Below are 20,912 nucleotides of genomic sequence, written 5' to 3'. Positions count from 1 at the left end.
ACCTTAGCCTCCCAAAGTGCAGGGATTACAGGCATGAGCCACAGTTCCTGGCTCCATGGAGATTAAAAAATGAATCACAGTTTGTACCATTTAGATATGTATTAAATGTAACTGGCAACTTATAATAAAACTGTGTATTTTTAAAAAGACTGCATAGTACAAAAGAAAGATCATTGAAAAAGCTTTACAGAGCAAGTGGGTTATGAACTGGCTAGAATTTGAAAAGATAAAAAGAAAGGAGAGCTGGGCGCAGTGGCTCACGCCTGTAATCCCAGCACTTTGAGAGGCTGAGGGAGGCAGATCACAAGGTCAGGAGATGGAGGCCATCCTGGCTAACACGGTGAAACCCCGTCTCTACTAAAACAAACAAACAAACAAACAAAAAATTAGCTGGGCGTGGTGGCACGCACCTGTAGTCCCAGCTACTCGGGAGGCTGAGGCAGGGGAATGACTTGAACCCGGGAGGTGGGTGGAGGTTGCAGTGAGCCGAGATTGCGCCACTGCACTCCAACCTTGGTGACAGAGCGAGACTCTGTATAAAAAAAAAAAAACAAAAAAACCCCACAAAACCAAAAAAAGGACATTTCAGGAAAGGAGAACAGCATTTAAAATAGCACAGAACGAAACTATAAGGGGTGTCTAGGAAATGCCGTATTTGGCCACATTAATATATGTCAGGCAAAAAATAAAAGCAATAAAGCAAAGTCAAATAAGCATACTGTAGTAACTGTATGTACATACAGTACCCTACTGTTTGTTTAAACACACATGTGCACAGTTGTATACAAAAAGATTACCTCTAAAAAGGACCCAGGGAAATTCATAATAACAGCTGCCTCTACGGAGGGGAAATGGGTAGCTGGGGCATAAAATGGGATGGAACTTTTCATACTCAAACTTTTTCAAATTTTGTGACATATGTCTATATTACCTATTTTTTATATTAATCAATTAAAAAGGATTATTTCAACCCAACCCCCACATCAGATAACGACAAAAAACCCTCCCAAGATCTGGGTCTCTTTTTTTTTTTTTTTCTTTTGAGACGGAGTCTCGCTCTTTCGCCCAGGCTGGAGTGCAGTGGCCGGATCTCAGCTCACTGCAAACTCCGCCTCCGGGTTTACGCCATTCTCCTGCCTCAGCCTCCCGAGTAGCTGGGACTACAGGTGCCCGCCACCTCTCCCGGCTGGTTTTTTGTATTTTTTTAGTAGAGACGGGGTTTCACTATGTTAGCCAGGATGGTCTCCATCTCCTGACCTCGTGATCCGCCTGTCTCGGCCTCCCAAAGTGCTGGGATTACAGGCTTGAGCCACCGCGCCCGGCCAAGATCTGGGTCTCTTAAGTCTAGCAACTGAAGCCCAAGAAGGTAGCAGTTTGATCCCTGCCACTCTACACCACTGCTGCACTCTCTTCAAGTGGAGTACTGTGCTGAATCATAAATGATTCTTTTCTTCAAGTCAATGAATACATGAAAAAATGCAGCACATATATATTAACTCTCTTAAATTTTCACTTCTAAGGTTCGACAAACAGGTACCATGCTTGGTTTATGGTACAACCACACATGCCTTTGGGAGAGGTCAAATAGTAGCTACCCTTTCTGCACAAAACACAAAGTACTGCATGGCTTTTGTATCTTAGAACTGGCTGATACAATATACCTTGGAAGTTTTTTTTTTTTTTGAACTAGCAGGTTGGTCATCTGATTTTTCTCAATGATAAACTCTTTAAATGACCATGCTGAGACAGAAACTCTTTGTCTTAGCAAAAGCATAAATCAGAAAATACGCTGATTTGTAAATGTAGACATCTGTACATAAATGGTATCAATTAATACTCTCCTCAATGAAATTTAACAAAAAGTTCACAGAACCATTCATTATGTAATAAAAAGAAACAAATTATATTCTTAGTTTCTATAGCTAGGAATAAAAAGCTACAGGATTTTTTTTCATGTACATAGAGTTTAGATTTATATGTGTAGAAACAGACACATACAGTATAACAGTACACTGCTTCTGTGAATCTGCTCCCATTCATTTTTTCTTTTTTTTTTTTCTTGGAGACAGAGTCACAGACACATACAGTATAACAGTACACTGCTTCTATGAATCTGCTCCAATATTTTTTCTTTTTTTTTTTTTTTGGAGACAGAGTCTCACTCTGTCGCCCAGGCTGGAGTGCAGTGGCGCGATCTTGGCTCATTGCAACCTCCGCCTCCCGGGTTCAAGTGATGCTCCTGCCTCAGCCTCCCGAGTAGCTGGGATTACAGGCGCACACCCCCACGCCCAGCTAATTTTTGTATTTTTAGTAGATACGAGGTTTTGCCATGTTGGCCAGACTGGTCTCAAACTCCTGACCTCAAATGATCCGCCCACCTCAGCCTCCCAAAGTACTGAGATTACAAGCGTGAGCCACCGCGCCCAGCCCCAATTCATTTCTGTTAAAGGACTAATGCCTCTTTTTGGAATGACTAGGGTTGTACAGATTAATCAATGATTTAAATCAAAGCAGTAACCTTGCTTCTTTACCTCCTCACATCCAACCCCCACACAGTCATCTGAGTGATCCACCAGAGAGGAAAATCTTACCACATAACACTCTTCTACTTAAAACCATTTAGTGGCTTCCCATTGCCCACAGATAGAGCTCAAGCTCCTTCCCATGACAAACCAGGCCATCCATGATCTGCCTATACATCTCTTATGCCTCGGCAATCCCAACTTCATGTCTCAACCTGCACCCTCCCCTATTCACCATGCTTTTCTTGCCTTTGAGTATTTGTTCATGCCATCACATCTTCCTGAGATATCTTTTCTCAAATTCTTTTTCTTTTCTTTTTCTTTTCTTTGAGACAGGGTCTCACTCTGTCACCCAGACTAGAGTGCAGTGGTGCACTCATGGCTCACTGCTGCCTCAATCTCCTGAGCTCAAGCAATCCTCCTGCCTCAGCCTCTCAAGTAAGTAGCTGGGACTACAGATGCATACCACCACTCCTGGCTAATTTTTTTTTTCTTTTTTAAATTTAGAGATGGGGTCTCAATATGTTGTCCAGGCTGGTTTCAAACTCCTGGGCTCAAGCAATACACTTGACTCAACCTCCCGAAGTGCTAGGATTACAGGCATCAGCCACTGTGCCCAGCCCTCACATTCTTTCATAATTTTTATTCATTTATCTAAGTGTACACTTTAGGTTTCACTTCTAGGAAGCTTTCTTTTCTTTCTTTAACCAGCTTTGTTACACAAGGAAGCTTTCTTGGCACCTTTTTCACCCTTACAAAATATTTGTAATCCCTATCCTGCAGTGATGACTATTTATGTGTCGTTTCTCCTACTGTATTATGAGGTCCTTAAAGAGAGGACCATTTTATCCAATCTATCAGCAAATCTAGTTGTTCAACCTTCAAGTATAATCATAATCCAACCACTTGTTACCATTTCTCCTGATACTACCCTGGTGCAAGCCTCTGTCACTTTTCTCCTAGATGACTGTAACAGTATCTTAATTGCTCTCCCTGATTCTACCTTTGGAGTCTATAATGCAACACAGCAACCAGAGTGGTCCCTCTAAAATTTAAGTCAGAGTACTTCATTCCTTCCCCAAAAATCTTTTTTTTTTTTAGTTTTGTTTGAGATGGAGTCTTGCTCTGTTGCCCAGGCTGGAGGGCAATGGCGCAATCTCAGCTCACCGCAACCTCCGCCTCCTGGGTTCAAGTGATTCTCCTGCCTCAGCCGAGTATTTGGGATTACAAGCATGCCCACCACATGCAGCTAATTTTTCTATATTTAGTAAAGACGAGGTTTCGCCATGTTGGCCAGGCTGGTCTCGAACTCCTGACCTCAGGTGATCCACCCACCTCGGCCTCCCAAAGAGCTGGGATTACAGGCATGAGCCACCGCACTGCGCTGCTTTCTTAAAAATCTTTATAACTGCTCCCCATTTCACAGGTGGTAAAAGCTTAAGTCCTCATGGTGGCCTTTATAGCCCTGCGTGTTGTGACAATCCCTCCCCCCATGAGTTCTCTGACTTCATCTCTACTATAATCTCCTTGCTGGGACACACTGGCCTCTTTGCTGCTTCACAGACAAATCAGGTACGTTCTCTTAAGGCTTTGTATTGGCTCTTACTTCTCTGTGGACCATCATCGTCCCAGGTATCATCATGGCTAACTCATGGCAACTTCTCACAGAGAAAACCATCCTGTTTAAAAGCAAAAACGCAAACCAGGGCCACCTGTAATCCCAGCTACTCAGGAGGATGAGGCAGGATAATCATTTGAACCCAGGAGGCAGAGGTTGCAGTGAGCCAAGATCGTGCCATTGCACTCCAGCCTGGGTGACAGGGTGAGACTCTGTCTCAAAAAAAAAAAAAAGGTGACATCAACATATTCCTGTCTTTCAATAACTCAAAAGGTCTGGGAGTGGATATACCTAAGACAGTAAAAATGATCTGTGTACAAATGTGTATTAACAGTAACACATATTTATTATGTGCTGGTTAAAAATTGGAGTTTTTCAGAGATGTGGTGCCACATAGGTATCTAATTAGGATGGAGAATGGGGAGAATGATCCTGGGAATTCCTAATACAGACTGGTTTGAGAGGATGTAGCCTCTCTGTTAAAAATGAGAAAAGAGGCCGAGACGGGCGGATCACGAGGTCAGGAGATCGAGACCATCTGGCTAACACGGTGAAACCCCGTCTCTACTAAAAAATACAAAAAACTAGCCAGGTGAGGCGGCGGGCGCCTGTAGTCCCAGCTACTCGGGAGGCTGAGGCAGGAGAATGGCGTAAACCTGGGAGGCGGAGCTTGCAGTGAGCTGAGATTCGGCCACTGCACTCCAGCCTGGGCGACAGAGTGACTCCGTCTCAAAAAAAAAAAAAAAAAAAAAATTAGAAAAGATCATATATATCATTTATTTTTGGTTTAATGATAGTGAACCTTACAGCAAAACTTAACTGTAAAACCTGCAATAGATTAAAAGTTAATTTTGATATCAGCAAATTGGTATAACTGGCTGTTATTTATATATATACACACACATATATATATTTTTAACAAAGCTTCATTTAACATTCATTTATTAAGGCCCTACTCTGTTTCAGGTACAATGCCAAGGGTTATACACAACTTATTAACTCAGTAAATATTTATTTGGTAACTAGCATGTGCTAGACACTGTTGTAGGCACCTGGGATATAGATAAAGATCCCTCCTCCATAAAGTTTATATTCTAACAGGGAGAAGACAGATAGTAGATAACAAACATAAAAAATAAGTTACACAGTTTATTAGAAGGTGATAAATACATGGGAAAAAAATAGGTGAAACACAGTAAGGAGGATTAGGAGTGGACAAGAGGTGGTTTGGTTTTTTTTGTTTGTTTTGAGATGAAGTCTCACTCTGCCACCCAGGCTGGAGTGCAGTGGCATGGTCTCTGCTTATTGCAACCTCTGCCTCCCAGGCTCAAGCAATTCTCCTGCCTCAACCTCCCGAGTAGGCAAGATTACAGGCACCTGCCACCATGCCTGGCTATTTTTTGTATTTTTAGTAGAGGCGAGTTTTCACCATGTTGCCCAGGCGCCCAGGATTGTCTCGAACTCCTGACCTCAAGTGATCTGCTCGCCTCAGTCTCCCAAAGTGTTGGGATTACAGGTATGAGCGACAGTGCCTGGCCTTTTTGAATTTTTTTTGAGATGCAGTCTCTCTCTGTCACCCAGTCTAGAGTGCAGTGGTGCCATCTTGGCTCACTGCAACCTCCGCCTCCTGAGTTCAAGCCATTGTCCTGACTCAGCCTCCTGAGTAGCTGGGATTACAGATGCACACCAGCAGCCTGGCTAATTTTTTGTATTTTTAGTAGAGACGAGGTTTCACCACGTTACCAGACTGGTCTTGAAAGCCTGACCTCAGATGACCTGTCCGCCTTGGCCTCCCAAAGTGCTGGGATTACAGGTGTGAGCCACCACGCCCAGCCGATGTCACCTTTCCCATCTACCACTCCTCTCTTTTAAAGTAAGATATTTCATAAATAGGCACATAGCATTTTTGAGGGTGAAAACAGATACCAACTTTAAAATATCCAAAATATTAAACCTTTAAATGCCTAGTTTCATATTACATATCTTCTTTTTGTTCTCTCCTCTACTAACACAAATAAGAAAGTACAAAGTCACACTCAAAGATGAGTCTCTAATTGATAAGATATTAATACTTCTAATGTCCTATATCACAACATCAAACAAAACATAAAAACCAACTCTTACTCACTTTGAAAGATAGTACAAAATGCTCCAAAATCAAATTTATTCTGTATGATATACACAATACTTTATATATACACTGAAGAGCTTTAAAGATAAAACACGTAGAAAGTACCAATAAGAACCATCAATTATTTTACTGCAAGAAACTTTAATACACTATTTAATTATATTTGACACAGTAATAACCTCCATTTAGAAAGGAAGAAGGCAAGTCCTGTCAGCCACAGAAGCCAGGGAACACTACCTTGTTATTCATTTGAAAGCAGTAACGGCTGCTTTTTTAACTATGTGGGGCAAAAACCCCACAAACACAATGACCATATAGCAGTAAATGAATGAAAGAATGAATAAAATGTGTATGTATGTGTGTATGAATATATCTTTCTACCTAAGCAAAGGAAGTGATTACTGTCAGGTAAACAGATGAATAGAAACCAACATTTTTAAAGCACTTACTACTATAGTTTAGGTTCCTTTAATAATTCAATGGTCAGAAATATGAAATATTATTATTAGCTAATAATATTAGCTTCAGCTGGGCGTGGTGGCTCATGCCTATAATCCCAGCACTTTAGGAGGCTGAGGTGGACGGATCACTTGAAGTCAGATGTTCGACACCAGCCTTGCCAACATGGTGAAACAAACCCTGTCCCTACTAAAAATACAAAAATTAGGCATGGTGGTGGGCGCCTATAATCCCAGCTGCTCGGGAAACTGAGTCATGAGAATAGCTTGAATCCGGGAGGTGGAGGGTGCATTGAGCCAGGATTGCATCACTACACTTCAGCCTGGGCAACAGAGCAAGACTCCATCTCAAATAATAATAATAGTAGTTTCATATTACAAATTAGATAAAAAAGACTCAAACATGCATAATAACTTACCCCAAGTCACAGGGCTACAAATAAATAAGATTTACCTGCTTACCAAGTATCTACTGTTTCTATCCACCAATGTATGGTAGAGCTACTCATATGTAGTGGGTTTTGTTCTACTTTTTTTTGAGTGGTAGATTTAACTTATTAATATATTTTTAAAACCTACACCATCAAACAGAAGACAAGTGAAAGTTTCTATTACAGTTGATGAATGCTGAAAGAATGACAGAATTAAAACATCACTGGGCATCAGTCATAGTTAACTGTTGCTAACCTCCCAAGATGGAACAACTAATGATGAACACACACAAACACAACCACCTAGTAAGTAGTCTTATCATTAAAAAATAAAAATCAACTTTCAATGTGATCAAGGCTCTATACCCAACTATCAGTTAACAGGGGGAGGAAAGAAGAACATGTTAAAAGATACCACAAACATGCATGCAGCAAAAGTCAGACTGTAGGAAATACTACGTGACAAAGACCTGGTTACATCAACAAATAAATTGGAAGAAAATGAAAAACAGATGCACGTGAACACTAAAAGAGACATAAGGATCTTTTTAAGATCCTGATTCAAACAAATTATTTAAAAGAGTAAAAATTATTAAATTTTGAGAAAATGAGAAATTTGGAAATAGCATTTTTTGGGGGGGCAGTTTTGTGGATAATGTTAAAAGAAATGTGGAATTACCCTTTAGGTGCGATAATGGTATTTCAGTGATTTTATTTTGAAGTCCTTATCTTTTACAGGTATAACATGAAATATTTATAAATGGAAAAAAGTCAAGAATTTGTTTCAAAATAATATGTAGTTGGGGGACAGTGAGCTGGGAAGTCAAGTGAAGATGGCAGGCTTTTTCTGTAATGGGCCAGACAGTAAATATTTTAGGTTTTGAGGGCAGTGTCAGCTCTGTATCAACTACTCAATTCTGTCACCATAGCATGAAAGCCATAGACAATACCTAAAGAAAAGGAATGGCTGTGTGCCAATAAAACCTTACGTATAATAATAGGCAGTGAGCTGGGTTGGCCCATCAGCTGCAGTTTGCTAGCCCTTGGTATGAATAAATCAAGACCGACAGTGAGGTGATAATTATCAAAGCTGAGAGAATAATAATTAGAAATTCATTATGCTCTTCTGTTTTTGTATATGTTACACATTTTCTTTACGTTAAAAAGCCTGGACCACATTTTCAATCACTGATTTATTTCTTTCTATAATTAAAGTTTCGGCCGGGCGCGGTGGCTCAAGCCTGTAATCCCAGCACTTTGGGAGGCCGAGACGGGCGGATCACGAGGTCAGGAGTTCGAGACCATCCTGGCTAACACGGTGAAACCCCGTCTCTACTAAAAAAATACGAAAAACTAGCCGGGCGAGGTGGCAGGCGCCTGTAGTCCCGGCTACTCGGGAGGCTGAGGCAGGAGAATGGCGTAAAAACCCTGGAGGCGGAGCTTGCAGTGAGCTGAGATCCGGCCACTGCACTCCAGCCTGGGCGACACAGCGAGACTCCGTCTCAAAAAAAAAAAAAAAAAAAAAGTTTCATTGAACACACATTTCCAATACATCTCACATCAAATTATACATTAATTGATACCTAGAAGTTGTAAGCGGTCCTTGGCCATAACCAAATTAGTCATCATTTTAGCTTGAAGGCGTCTAGCTCTTTCACACTGTTCACCTGAAAGAAAAAAATTAATTAAAATATCTACATTTCCCAACTAATATTGTTTCAAGACAAATTATCACCCAAACTATTTTCATGGGGAGTCACAGTCTTTACACAGAATTTTTTTTTTTAAAAAAAAACAAGAAAATATATACTGAAAAGAAAAAGAACAGAAGAAATTTTAAAAATACTATCTTCAGGCCAGGTGTCGTGGCTCACTTCTGTAATCCCAGCACTCTGGGCAGCCAAAGCAGGAGAATCACTTGAGCCCAGGAGTTCAAGACCAGCCTGGGCAACATAATGAGACCTGATCTCTACTTAAAAACAAAAACAATTAGCCGAGCATGGGAGGGTGAGGTGGCAGGATCACTTCAGCTCTAGGAGGTGGATGGTGCAGTGACAGGTAACCACATCACAACATTCCAGCCTGGGCAACAGACTGAGACCCCGTCTCAAAAAATATATATAATAGCTACAAAAAAAAAAAAAAAGTTACAGTTTCTCATGATGGCTTCCAACCTACTGTAATATTTCATACATTTCAGGTCTATTTCATGGAGTCTAAAACATTTTTTCCCTACATTTCAAATTCTTTGAAATTGGGATCCGTTTTACAACCAATGCTAACTTACTAATGCTGTCCACCAGGTTGCAGTCATAACACAGTTTTTTCATTGCCCATGCCTGCACCAATTTGGTTACAGATATTAACATTGTTGTTATATCTATGTCTAAATAAAACAAAAACAGCCACTTCAACAAGATTAAAATTCAAATTCTAAGCGATGAAAAGAGCATATATCATACTTTGTTTTTTACTCTTACTGGTATAATACAAGGCATTTCTAATTCAGTGAAATACTGTTTTTCTTTTCTTTCTTTTTGAGACAGAGTTGCACTCTTGTTGCCCAGGCTGGAGGGCAAAGGCAGTATCGGCTCACTGCAACCTCTGCCTCCCCGTTCCAAGCGATTCTCTTGCTTCAGCCTCCCGAGTAGCTGGGATTACAGGCGTGCGACACCACGCCCGCCTAATTTTGTATTTTTAGTAGACACAGGGTTTCTCCATGTTGATCAGGTTGGTCTCGAACTCCCGACTCCAGGTGATTCATCCACCTTGGCCTCCCAGAGTGCTGGGATTACAGGTGTGAGGGCACTGCGCCCGGCCCAAATACTTTTATTAAGATAAACACAATCTGGCTGGGTGCAGTGGCTCATGCCTCTAATCCCAGCACTTTGCAAAGCTGAGGCAGGAGGATCACTTGAGGCCAGAAGTTTGAGACCAGCCATGGAAACACAGTGAGACCCGTCTCTACAAAAAAAAACTTTTTTAATTAGCTAAGTGTGGCCGGGCACGGTGGCTCACGCCTGTAATCCCAGCACTTTGGGAGGCTGAGGTGGGCAGATCACTTGAGATCAGGAGTTTGAGACCAGCCTGGCCAACATGGCAAAACCCCATCTCTACTAAAAATACAAAAATTAGCTGGGCACGGTGGCACGCACCTATAATCCCAGCTACTCGGGAGGCTCAGGCAGGAAAATCACCTGAATCCGGGAGATGGAGGCTGCAGTGAGCCGAGACTGCACCATTGCACTCCAGCCTGGGCAACAGAGTGAGATTCCGTCTCAAAATAATAATAATAATAATAATAATAATAATAATAATAATGAGCTAAGTGTGGTAGTATGTGCCTGTGGTCCCAGCTACATGGGAAGCAGAGGCAGGAGGATCACTGGATCACTTGAGCCCAGAAGTTTGAGGTTGCAGTGAGATATGATCACATCACTGCACTCTGGCCTGGGTAACGGAGGCAAGACCCTGTCTCAAAAAAAAAAAAAAAAAAAAGAAAGAAAGAAAGAGAAGAAAGAAAAATAAATACATAAATAAATAGGTCTGAAATCTGGACGATCATGTGAATATATTATAATTTGGAATGGCTATAAACAAATATAATCTTACCTTGTCCTGTAACTATAACAGCTATTCCTTTTTCCAGTTCTTCAATACCTTTCTTATACCATCCCACAGCTTGCTCCTTCTGCCCTGCTTTAAAATAAAAAATTATTTGCATAGATTGTATGAAGAGTACACTAAATATTGCAAAGCATACTGTTGAGAGATAATACATAAAAAATAGGGTTGTAGACAAGTAAGTCTAAGAAACATTACTATATAACTTCTTAGTATTTTTATCATTGTAATGTGTACATGTAACTCCAATATGGGGAATATGGTCATGATGTTTATCAACATTTTAGGGCCGTGAGTCCTTTTTTGCTTATCACCTCATGGTATTGATCCTTATAATCACTAAAATGCTGTATTAGAGAAAGACATTTTATTTAGGAATTTTTAAGTATATATACTTTTGAAAAATACAAGTATGATTTCAATAACAATGAAACAAAAAGCATTGTTCAATCATATTCAAGTCTGATATAATGTGTTCATTGTTGGGTGCCTCTTCTCTAGAGTAAGTTTTTATTTAACAATTGATTGCATCATGAAAACTGGTATATGAGATTACAAGTGTGGCATTTAGTAACACATTTCTATTTTCTTTGAACCCAACAACTAGTTTAAAACATTAATTCCTGACACAAGTTTTAAAAGGACCTAAAAACTCAGCATAATCAAAAAGTATATAGAATAACTTCTGTAAAGTGATCGTTATACTCAAATCACATTATATTTGAAAATTAATTTTAATTTTTGTTTTATTTCTATTATTTTTGACCATTTGTCTGAATGAAAATTGGTTTTTTAGTCTTTCTTTTCTTTTCTTGAGACAGTCTCGCTCTGCCGCCCAGGCTGGAGTGCAGTGGCGCAATCCTAACTCATTGCAACCTCCACCTCCCAGGTTCAAGCGATTCTGCTGTCTCAGCCTCCGGAGTAGCTGGGGTTACAGGTGTGTGCCACCACACCCGGCTAATTTTAGTAATTTTAATATAGAGGCGGGGTTTTCACCATGTTGGCCAGGCTGATCTTGAACTCCTGACATCAGGTGATCCACCCGCCTTGGCCTCTCAAAATGCTCGGATTACAGAGGTGAGCCACCACGCCTGGCCTCATTTTTTTAAAAACAGTCTTGCTGTCACCCACAATGGAGTGCAGGGGCATGATCCTAGCTCACTGCACCCTCCAACTCCGGGACTCAAGTGATCGATCCTCTTCCCTTGACCTTCCGAGTAGCTAAGACTACAGGCATGTGCCACCACACTTAGCTAATTTTTGTGTATTTCTTTTGTAGAGATAGGGTCCTGCCATGTTGCCCAGGCTGATCTTGAACTCCTAGGCTCAAGTAATCCTCCTGCCCTGGTCTCCCAAAGTGCTAGGATTACATGCTTGAGTGACCACACCTGGCCTCATGTCCCCATTTAATCAAACAAAAATTTCCATACTATTCCTTATTATTATTTGAAATTTCAAAATCAATATATTACAATGACTCTTGATAAAACAGATGAAGTCTATTTGTTTGTTTGTGTGTTTGAGATGGAGTCTCGCTCTGTAGCCCAGGCTGGAGTGCAGTGGTGCGATCTTTGCTCACTGCAACCTCTGACTCCCTGGTTCAAGCAATTCTCCTGCCTCAGCCTCCCGAGGAGCTGGGGTTACAGGCACATGCCACCACGCCTAGCTAATTTTTGTATTTTTAGTAGAGATGGGGTTTCACTATGTTTGCCAGGATGGTCTCGATCTCCTGACCTTGCGATCTGCCCGCCTCAGTCTTCCAAAGTGCTGGGATTACAGGCATGCGCCACTGCGCCCGGCCAGATGAAACCTTTTTTTTTTTTTTTTTTTTTTTTTGAGACGGAGTCTTGCTCGGTAGCCCGGGCTGGAGTGCAGTGGCCGGATCTCAGCTCACTGCAAGCTCCGCCTCCCGGGTTTACGCCATTCTCCTGCCTCAGCCTCCCAAGTAGCTGGGACTACAGGCGCCCGCCACCTCGCCCGGCTAGTTTTTTGTATTTTTAGTAGAGACGGGGTTTCACGGTGTTAGCCAGGATGGTCTCGATCTCCTGACCTCGTGATCCGCCTGTCTCGGCCTCCCAAAGTGCTGGGATTACAGGCTTGAGCCACCGCGCCCGGCCCTAGATGAAATCTTATAAACACCACACAAAGTGCCTAAGAAATGCTGTCTCCTTATGAATATGTACTACCTCCCCCATTCTTCTGTTTCCTCATCCTGAAAATAAATAACCAGATGCACCCCCTTAAACAGGTCAATTTCATACCGTGCCTGGCTGACAGTAGGTGCTCAATAAGTACTTGATTAAGGACATGTAAAGAAAAGTTTATGAAGACCGGGCACAGTTGGCTCACACCTGTAATTCCAGCACTTTGGGAGGCCAAGGCAGGAGGATTGCTTGAGCCTGGGAGCTCAAGTCCAGCCTGGGCAACAAGGTGAGACTTTATCTCTACCAAAAAATTTAAAAATTAAGCAGGATTGGGGTACACATCTGTGGTCCCGTCTACTTGAGACTGAGGAGACAGATCACTTGAGCTGGAGAGGTAGAGGTTGCAGTGAGATGTGATTGCACCATTGCACTCTAACCTGAGCAACAGAGCAAGACCCTGTGTCAAAAAAAAAAAGAAAAGAAAAGAAAAGAAAAAATAAATTATTAAGAATTTGTTATAATTAACTAAAATTACTTGGATGCTCTCCTTCCTGTTTTCTATAAAGAAAATGCCTGTTTACATGTTTACATGTATTTTTGCTTTTTTTAATTTGAAAAAGGGAAAATTACAGAAAATAATGTAATAGCATTTGTATTCTGAGTGGCAACAAAAGTGGTAACAATGCCATATTTGGTTTAAAATTTTAAAAACAAAGTGAGTACAATGTAACAGATTGAAAGAAGTTCCTTTTTTAGTGCCTCTTCCCATTTCCCATGCTCCTTTTTTTTTTTTTTTTTTTTTTGAGACAGAGTCTCACTCTGTCGCCAGGCTGGAGTGCAGTGGCGCGATCTCAGCTTACTGCAACCTCCAACTCTCTGGTTCAAGCAATTCTCCTGCCTCAGCCTCCCGAGTAGCTGGGATTACAGGCATGCACCACCACACCCAGCTAATTTTTGTATTTTTTTTTTAGTAGAGACAGGGTTTCACCATGTTGGCCAGAATGGTCTCGATCTCCTGACCTCATGATCTGCCCGCCTCAGCCTCCCAAAGTGCTGGGATTACAGGCGTAAGCCACCGTGCCTGGCTACTCCTTCTCTTCTAAGAAACCTCTATCAAGAATTCAGTGCATATCTTTCTAGTATATGTTTTTTATTGTCCCTATCTAAATTAGTGTAATTTTTTAAATTTATGTTTCTTTTGAGATCTAGCTATGTTGCTACATAGAGATCTGGTTCATTCATTTTGACTTCTGTACACCAACCTGTATCATCCTGTAACTTATAATTTATTCAACTATTTTTTATTTTCTTTTTTTTTTTTTGGAGATAGTCTCACTCTATCGCCCAGGCTGGAGTACAGTGGCATGATCTCGGCTCACTACAACCTCCATTTCCTAGGCTCAAGTGATGCTTGTGCCTCAGCCTCCCAAGTAGCTGGGATTACAGGTGTGCGCCACCACACCTGCCTAATTTTTTGTATTTTTAAGTAGAGATGGGGTTTCGCCATGTTCGGCAGGCTGGACTCAAACTCCCGACCTCAGGTGATCCACTTGCCCCAGCCTCCCAAAGTGCCGGGATTACAGGCATGAGCCACCACACCCAGCCTCAACCATTTTTTCTATTATTAAGATATTGAGGTTGTTTCAAGTTTTTTAATGTTTCAAACAATGCTGTAACATTCTTCTACCTGTCCCCTAATGTATACCTGCTTCCCCTAATGGACCAGTTTAAGATACATACTTAAGAAATAAAAGTGGCCGGGCGCGGTGGCTCAAGCCTGTAATCCCAGCACTTTGGGAGGCCGAGACGGGCGGATCACGAGGTCAGGAGATCGAGACCATCCTGGCTAACACAGTGAAACCCCGTCTCTACTAAAAATACAAAAACTTAGCCGGGCAAGGTGGCGGGCGCCTGTAGTCCCAGCTACTCGGGAGGCTGAGGCAGGAGAATGGCGTAAGCCCGGGAGGCGGAGCTTGCAGTGAGCTGAGATCCGGCCACTGCACTCCAGCCTGGGTGACAGAGCAAGACTCCGTCTCAAAAAAAAAAAAAAAAAAAAAGGAAATAAAAGTAATGAGTCATAGTTTGTCATATTTTCTCTATTCACCAGAAATCCACAAACTGCTTTTTAAGATTACTTATTCCAGCTAGGCACAGTGGGTCATGCCTGTAATTCTAGCACTTTGGGGAGGCCCAGGCGGGTGGATCACCTGTGGTCAGGAGATGAAGACCAGCCTGGAAAACATGGTGAAGCTCTACCTCTACTAAAAATACAAAAATTAGCCAGGCATGGGGGCATGAGTCTACAGTCCCAGCTACTTGGGAGGCTGAGGCAGAAGAATCACTTGAACCCGAGAGGCAGAGGTTTCAGTGAGCCAAGATCATGCCACTGCATCCAGCCTGGTCAACAGAGCATGACTTCATCTCAAAACAATTAATAAATAAATAATTAAAATATATATATATATAGTAGGTAGAGTCAAATATAAGTTTTGCCAAATAATTGAGAGATAATTGGCAAATAGGAGTATAAAAAGATGCTCAACATCATTAGTTGTTAGGAAAGCACAAATTAAAACCACAAGATACAACAATGCACCCAATTTTGAACGACAAAAAAAAGAACATAAAAATACCAAAATACTACAAGATAAAGGATAATGGACCTTTCATATGTTTGCTGGTAGGAAAAAAATGGCACCCAGTTGGAAAAAGAGTTTGGTAGTTTCTTATTATATTAAACATATATTTACCATATGAGTCAACAATCCCTTCTTCTACATATTTACCCGGAAAAATACAAACTTCCAAGACCTGTACATGAATTTATAGTACCTTTATTTATAAGAGTTAAAAACAGGAGGATGGGCATGGTGGCTCACACCTGTAATCCCAGCACTTCGGGAGGCCAAGGAGGGCGGATCACTTGAGGTCAGGAGTTCAAGACCAGCCTGGCCAACATGGTGAAACCCTATCTCTACTAAAAAAATACAAAAATTAGCTGGGCGTGGTGGCGGGCTGGAGTGCAATGGCGCAATCGCAGCTCACCACAACCTCCGCCTCATGGGTTCAAGCAATTCTCCTGCCTCAGCCTCCCAAGTAGCTGGGATTAAAGGCACATGCCACCATGCCTGGCTAATTTTGTATTTTTAGTAGAGACAGGTTTCTCCATGTTGATCTGGCTGGTCTAGAACTCCCGATCTCAGGTGATCCACCCGCCTCGGCCTTCCAAAGTGCTGGGGATTACAGGCGTGAGCCGCCGTGCCCTGCAGATCTGATTTTTAAAAAGCATGATATTCTAACATTTAATGTATAAGAATATCCATCTGGGCTTGGATTATAACATCAGAACTAAAATTCTGATTACCACAGTAAGATTAGAAGAGAGCTAGAGCCAGGCGCGGTGGCTCACGCCTGTAATCCCAGCACTCTGGGAGGTTGAGGCAGGCGGATCACCTGCGGTCAGGAGTTCAAGACCAGCCTGGCCAACATGGTGAAACCTAATCTCTACTAAAAATACAAAAATTAGCTGGGCTTGGTGGTAGGCGCCTGTAATCCCAGCTATTTGGGAGGCTGAGGCAGGAGACTTGCTTAACCCAGGAGGCACAGGTTGCAGTGAGCGGAGATCGTGCCATTGCACTCCAGCCTAGGTGACAGAGGGAGACTCTGCCTCAAAAAAAAAAAACGCTGGGCGCAGTGGCTCACGCCTGTAATCCCAGCACTTTGCAAAGCCGAGGTGGGTGGATCACCCAAGGTTGGGAGTTCAAGACCAGCCTGACCAACATGAAGAAACCCCGTCTCTACTAAAAATACAAAAATTAGCTGGGTATGGTGGCACATGCCTGTAACCCCAGCTACTCGGGAGGCTGAGGCAGGAGAATCACTTGAACCCAGGAGGCAGAGGTTGCGGTGAGCCGAGATCGAGCCATTGCACTGCAGCCTGGGCAATGAGAGCAAAACTCCATCTCAAAAAAAAAAAAAAAAAAGAGAGAAGTAGGAAAAAAAAGTTTTAAAAACATCTGTTTGAAGGGATTAGTGAGTTTCCAACACAATGAAAATTACTAAAATTTAGAAAGGAGGGACCATATCAAGCCCATTAAGATGGTTATTATTATTATTTTTTAAATTATCAAAATTAAAAAAAGGAGAGAAGCCAGCAGAGATGAGCCCAGCATTTGGAGCACTTTTCTTTTCTTTTTTATTTATTTATTTTCTTTTAGACAGAGTCTCACTCTGTCACCCAGGCCAGAGTGCAATGGTATGATCTCAGCTCACTGCAACCTCTGACTCCCAGGTTCAAGCGATTCTCCTGCCTCAGCCTCCTGAGTAGCTGGGACCACAGGCACACGCCACCACGCCCAGCTAATTTTTGTATTTTTAGTAGAGACGGGGTTTCACCATGTTAGCCAGGATGGTCTCAATCTCCTGACCTCGTCTACTTGAAGTGATTGCGAACTCTCAAAGTGGTAGAGAAACTAAGCAGAGCTTTTAGCAGACTCATGGAACAAAACAGAAAAAACGTGAATTTCAGAGCATGCCCAGGAGGAGAAGCTGTGGCAAAAAATTTTGGCTGGGACCCTGAATGAATGAACAGTTAAGAACTGAGCCACGGCCAGGTGCAGTGGCTCACGCCTGGAATCCCAGCACTTTGGGAGGCTGAGGCACGCGGATCACAAGGTCAGAAGATCGAGACCATCCTGGCTAACACCATGAAACCCCATCTCTACTAAAAACACACAAAAAAATTAGCCAGGTGTGGTGGCATGTGCCTGTAGTCCTAGCTACTCTGGAGGCTGAGGCAGGAGAATCACTTGAACCCAGGAGGCAGAGGTTGCAATGAGCTGGGATCGTGCCACTGCACTGCAGCTTGGGCAACACAGTGAGACTCCATCTCAAAAAAAAATTAATTAATTAACTAAAAAAAAGAACTGAGACAGACCGTAAAGAACTGAAACACATATTCAAATTATTTCAATCTCTTAATGTAGGGGTTGGCAAACTACAGCCCATAACTTACACTGATTACCCTTTAGATACATTTATAGCAGAAAATCAAATCTTCCTGTGGTCTCCAGTGCAAAAAAGGCTTCCAAAATCCTTTAACATTAGCTCCCAACAGTTCCTAGTTTCTCCCACACATTTCTCTTTTAACTCTACGACCCCGAGTAATACTCAAATTCAACCGAGACTACATCAAATCAAGGAAGAATTTGGGTGGCAGAAACAACCACTTGTAGTTTAAATTATTAGCCAACAGTGTAACTACATTATCTAAGGCATGCCTTAGCAAATTACGGACCAAGATTAAATCTAGTAAGCGGCATATTTTTGTACATAAAGTTTTACTAGGTCAAACTCACCATATGACAGGGTTGAGCAGTTACGATGCAGAGCTTAAAATGTTTACAAAATTGATAAACATAAAAACAACCCAATTTAAAAAATGGGAAAAGAACATTAATAGACATTTTTCCAAAGAAGATACACAAATGGTACATAAGTACATGACAAAATGCTCAACATCGTAAGTCACCAGAAAAATGCAAATCAAAATCATAACGAGATACCACTTCGTACCCTTTAGGATGACTATTATTTTAAAAAATGAAAAATAACAAATGTGGAGAAATTGGAACCATTTTACACTGCTGGTGGGAACGCGAAATGGTGCAGCCCCTATGGAAAACAGTTTGGCAGTTCTTCAAAAATGTAAAAACAAAGTTACCGTACAATCCAGTAATTCTACTCCTAGCTATATATTCAAAAGTACTGAAACCCAGGACTCAAACAGATATTTACACCAATGTTCACAGCCACATTATTCACAATAGATGGAAACAATCCAAACACCCATTAATAAAAAACGTGGGCCACACACAGTGGCTCACGCCAAGTTGAGTGGACTGACCGCGCCCAGGAGTTAGAGATGGTGAACCACAGGGTGAAACCCCATCTCTACAAAAAATATAAAGATTAGCCGGGCATGGTGGCACACGCCTGTGGTCCCAGCTACTTGGGAGGCTGAGGTGGGAGGACTGCTTGAGTCCAGGAAGAGGAGGCTGCAGCGAGTCGAGATTGTACTACTGCACTCTAGCCTGGGTGACAGAGCAAGACCCAACGTCAGAAAAAAAAAGGCGGGCGTGGGGTAGTGGGTATACGTGAGTTGGAAAAAAACAAAAAAAACACTTTTTTTTTTTTTAGAATGGGTCTCGCTCTGTCACCCATGCTAGAGAGCAGTGGTATGATCTCACTGCAACCTCTGCCTCCCAAGCTTAAGCGATTCTCCCACCTCAGCCTCTTGAATAGCTGGGACCACAGGTGAGCACCATCACACCTGGCTAATTCCTTTTTTAAAGACAGGGTCTCACTATATTGCCCAGGCTGGTCCTGAATTCCCGGGCTGAAGTGATACTCCCACTTCAGCCTCCCAAAATGTTGGGATTACAGGCATGAGCCACCACACCCAGCCTAAAAAACATAGTTCTAATCAGTGATATCCCCCTTTGCTTTACTATATTCCTCTATTAACCACTTATGAGGTTTTGCAGATTGTAGAGAGGTGGAGCATGGTGGTTCACACCTGTAATCTCAACACTTCGGGAGGCTGAGGTGGGCGGGCCACTTGAGCCCAGGAGTTCAAGATCAGCCTGCGCAACATGGCGAAACCCCGTCTATACCAAAATAAAAACTAGCCAGGTGTGGTGACATGCACCTGTAGTCCCAGCTACTTGAGGGGCTGAATGGGAGCAGGAGATTGAGGCTGCAATGAGCCATGTTCTTACCACTTCACTCCAACCTGGGTGACAAAAACAAACAAACTGAAAAAATACAAGGAAGATCAAATATATTGAAATGAAAAAAATTCCAAAATATGGTAAGTGAAAAAGATTGCAAATTGTTTTGCATATTTTTTCTCTGATGAATATTTATGTTTATATAAGTACAAAAAGTTAAGAAACTTATTAGTAACCATTTCCCTTACGGCAAGGTTAAGGAAGATTTTCACCTTCTATACTTGTGCACTATTTTACTTTATTTTTTAGAGACAGGGTCTCACTGTCACCCAACCTGGAGTGCAGTGCCATCATCATAGCTCACTGAAACCTTGAAATTCTGGGCTCAAGCAATCCTTTCACTTCAGCGTTCTGAGTAGCTGGGACTAGAGACATGCACCACTACACTGGGCTAATATTTTTTAATTGTTTGCAGAAATGGGGCCAGGCACGGTGGTCCACACCTGTAATTCTAGCACTTTGGGAGGCTGAGACGGGTATATCACTTGAGACTAGGCGTTCGAGACCAGCCTGGCCACCTTGGTGAAATCCCATCTCTACCAAAAAATAGAAAAATTAGCCAGATATGGTGGCACATGCCTGTAATCCCAAGCTACTCAGAAGGCTGAGGCACGAGAATCGCTTGAACCTGGGAGGTGAAGGTTACAGTGAAAAAAGAAATGGGGTCTTGCATACCCAGGCTAGTCTCGAACTCCCAGCTTCAAGTGATCCTCCCGCCTCAACTTCCGAAAGTGCTGGGATTACAAGTGTGACCCACTGCACCTGGACTGCATTATTTTTAGTATGTGTTACTGTAGAAACAACAGAAATGCTAATATTCATCTTTAAATAGAGAGAAGAGAGAAGCATAACAGATTAACTTGCAAATTATCTACTGTATATTTTCTTTCACATATTAGTGAGACCCAGATTGCCACAAGAAGGGTCAAAACATGGGTAGCTTGGGGTAGAGTGAGAGGATATGTGTTTGCAAGTATGTGAGTTAGAAGGCAATGATTTAAGTCTTTGTTCCATCATTTAATAGCAATACGACTTTGGAAAAGTCAGTTAATCTGTCTGGGCTTCAGACTCCTTACCTGAAAAGAAAATATTTCTTTTACCTAACTCTGAGTTGTGGCAAAAATCAAACAAAATAGGGTATATGATGATACTTTAAGTAATAAAGTAGTATGGAAATACTATTTTTAGTATCT

The 20,912-nt window shown here is 41.9% G+C and overlaps 1 protein-coding gene across 4 annotated transcripts in view; it reads right to left on the bottom strand.

The window, feature by feature from the left end:
* Positions 1-20,912, bottom strand: part of SPAST (spastin) — a 92,669-nt gene that overhangs the window by 58,092 nt on the left and 13,665 nt on the right. For 2 of the 4 annotated variants that reach the window (XM_003908483.3, XM_003908484.3), the window contains exons 2-3: positions 10,773-10,859; positions 8,744-8,827 (exon numbers count right to left, since the gene is read on the bottom strand). In XM_003908483.3, the coding sequence (XP_003908532.1) occupies positions 8,744-8,827; positions 10,773-10,859 (171 nt within the window). The remainder of the gene's footprint in view (positions 1-8,743; positions 8,828-10,772; positions 10,860-20,912) is intronic. The other 2 variants (XM_017947418.2, XM_031655054.1) reach the window with 1 other exon arrangement.

This window comes from Papio anubis, chromosome 14, assembly GCF_008728515.1.
Source record: "Papio anubis isolate 15944 chromosome 14, Panubis1.0, whole genome shotgun sequence".
In the NCBI taxonomy this organism is placed as follows: Eukaryota; Metazoa; Chordata; class Mammalia; order Primates; family Cercopithecidae; genus Papio; species Papio anubis.
This window is presented reverse-complemented; position numbering and strand designations above follow the sequence as displayed.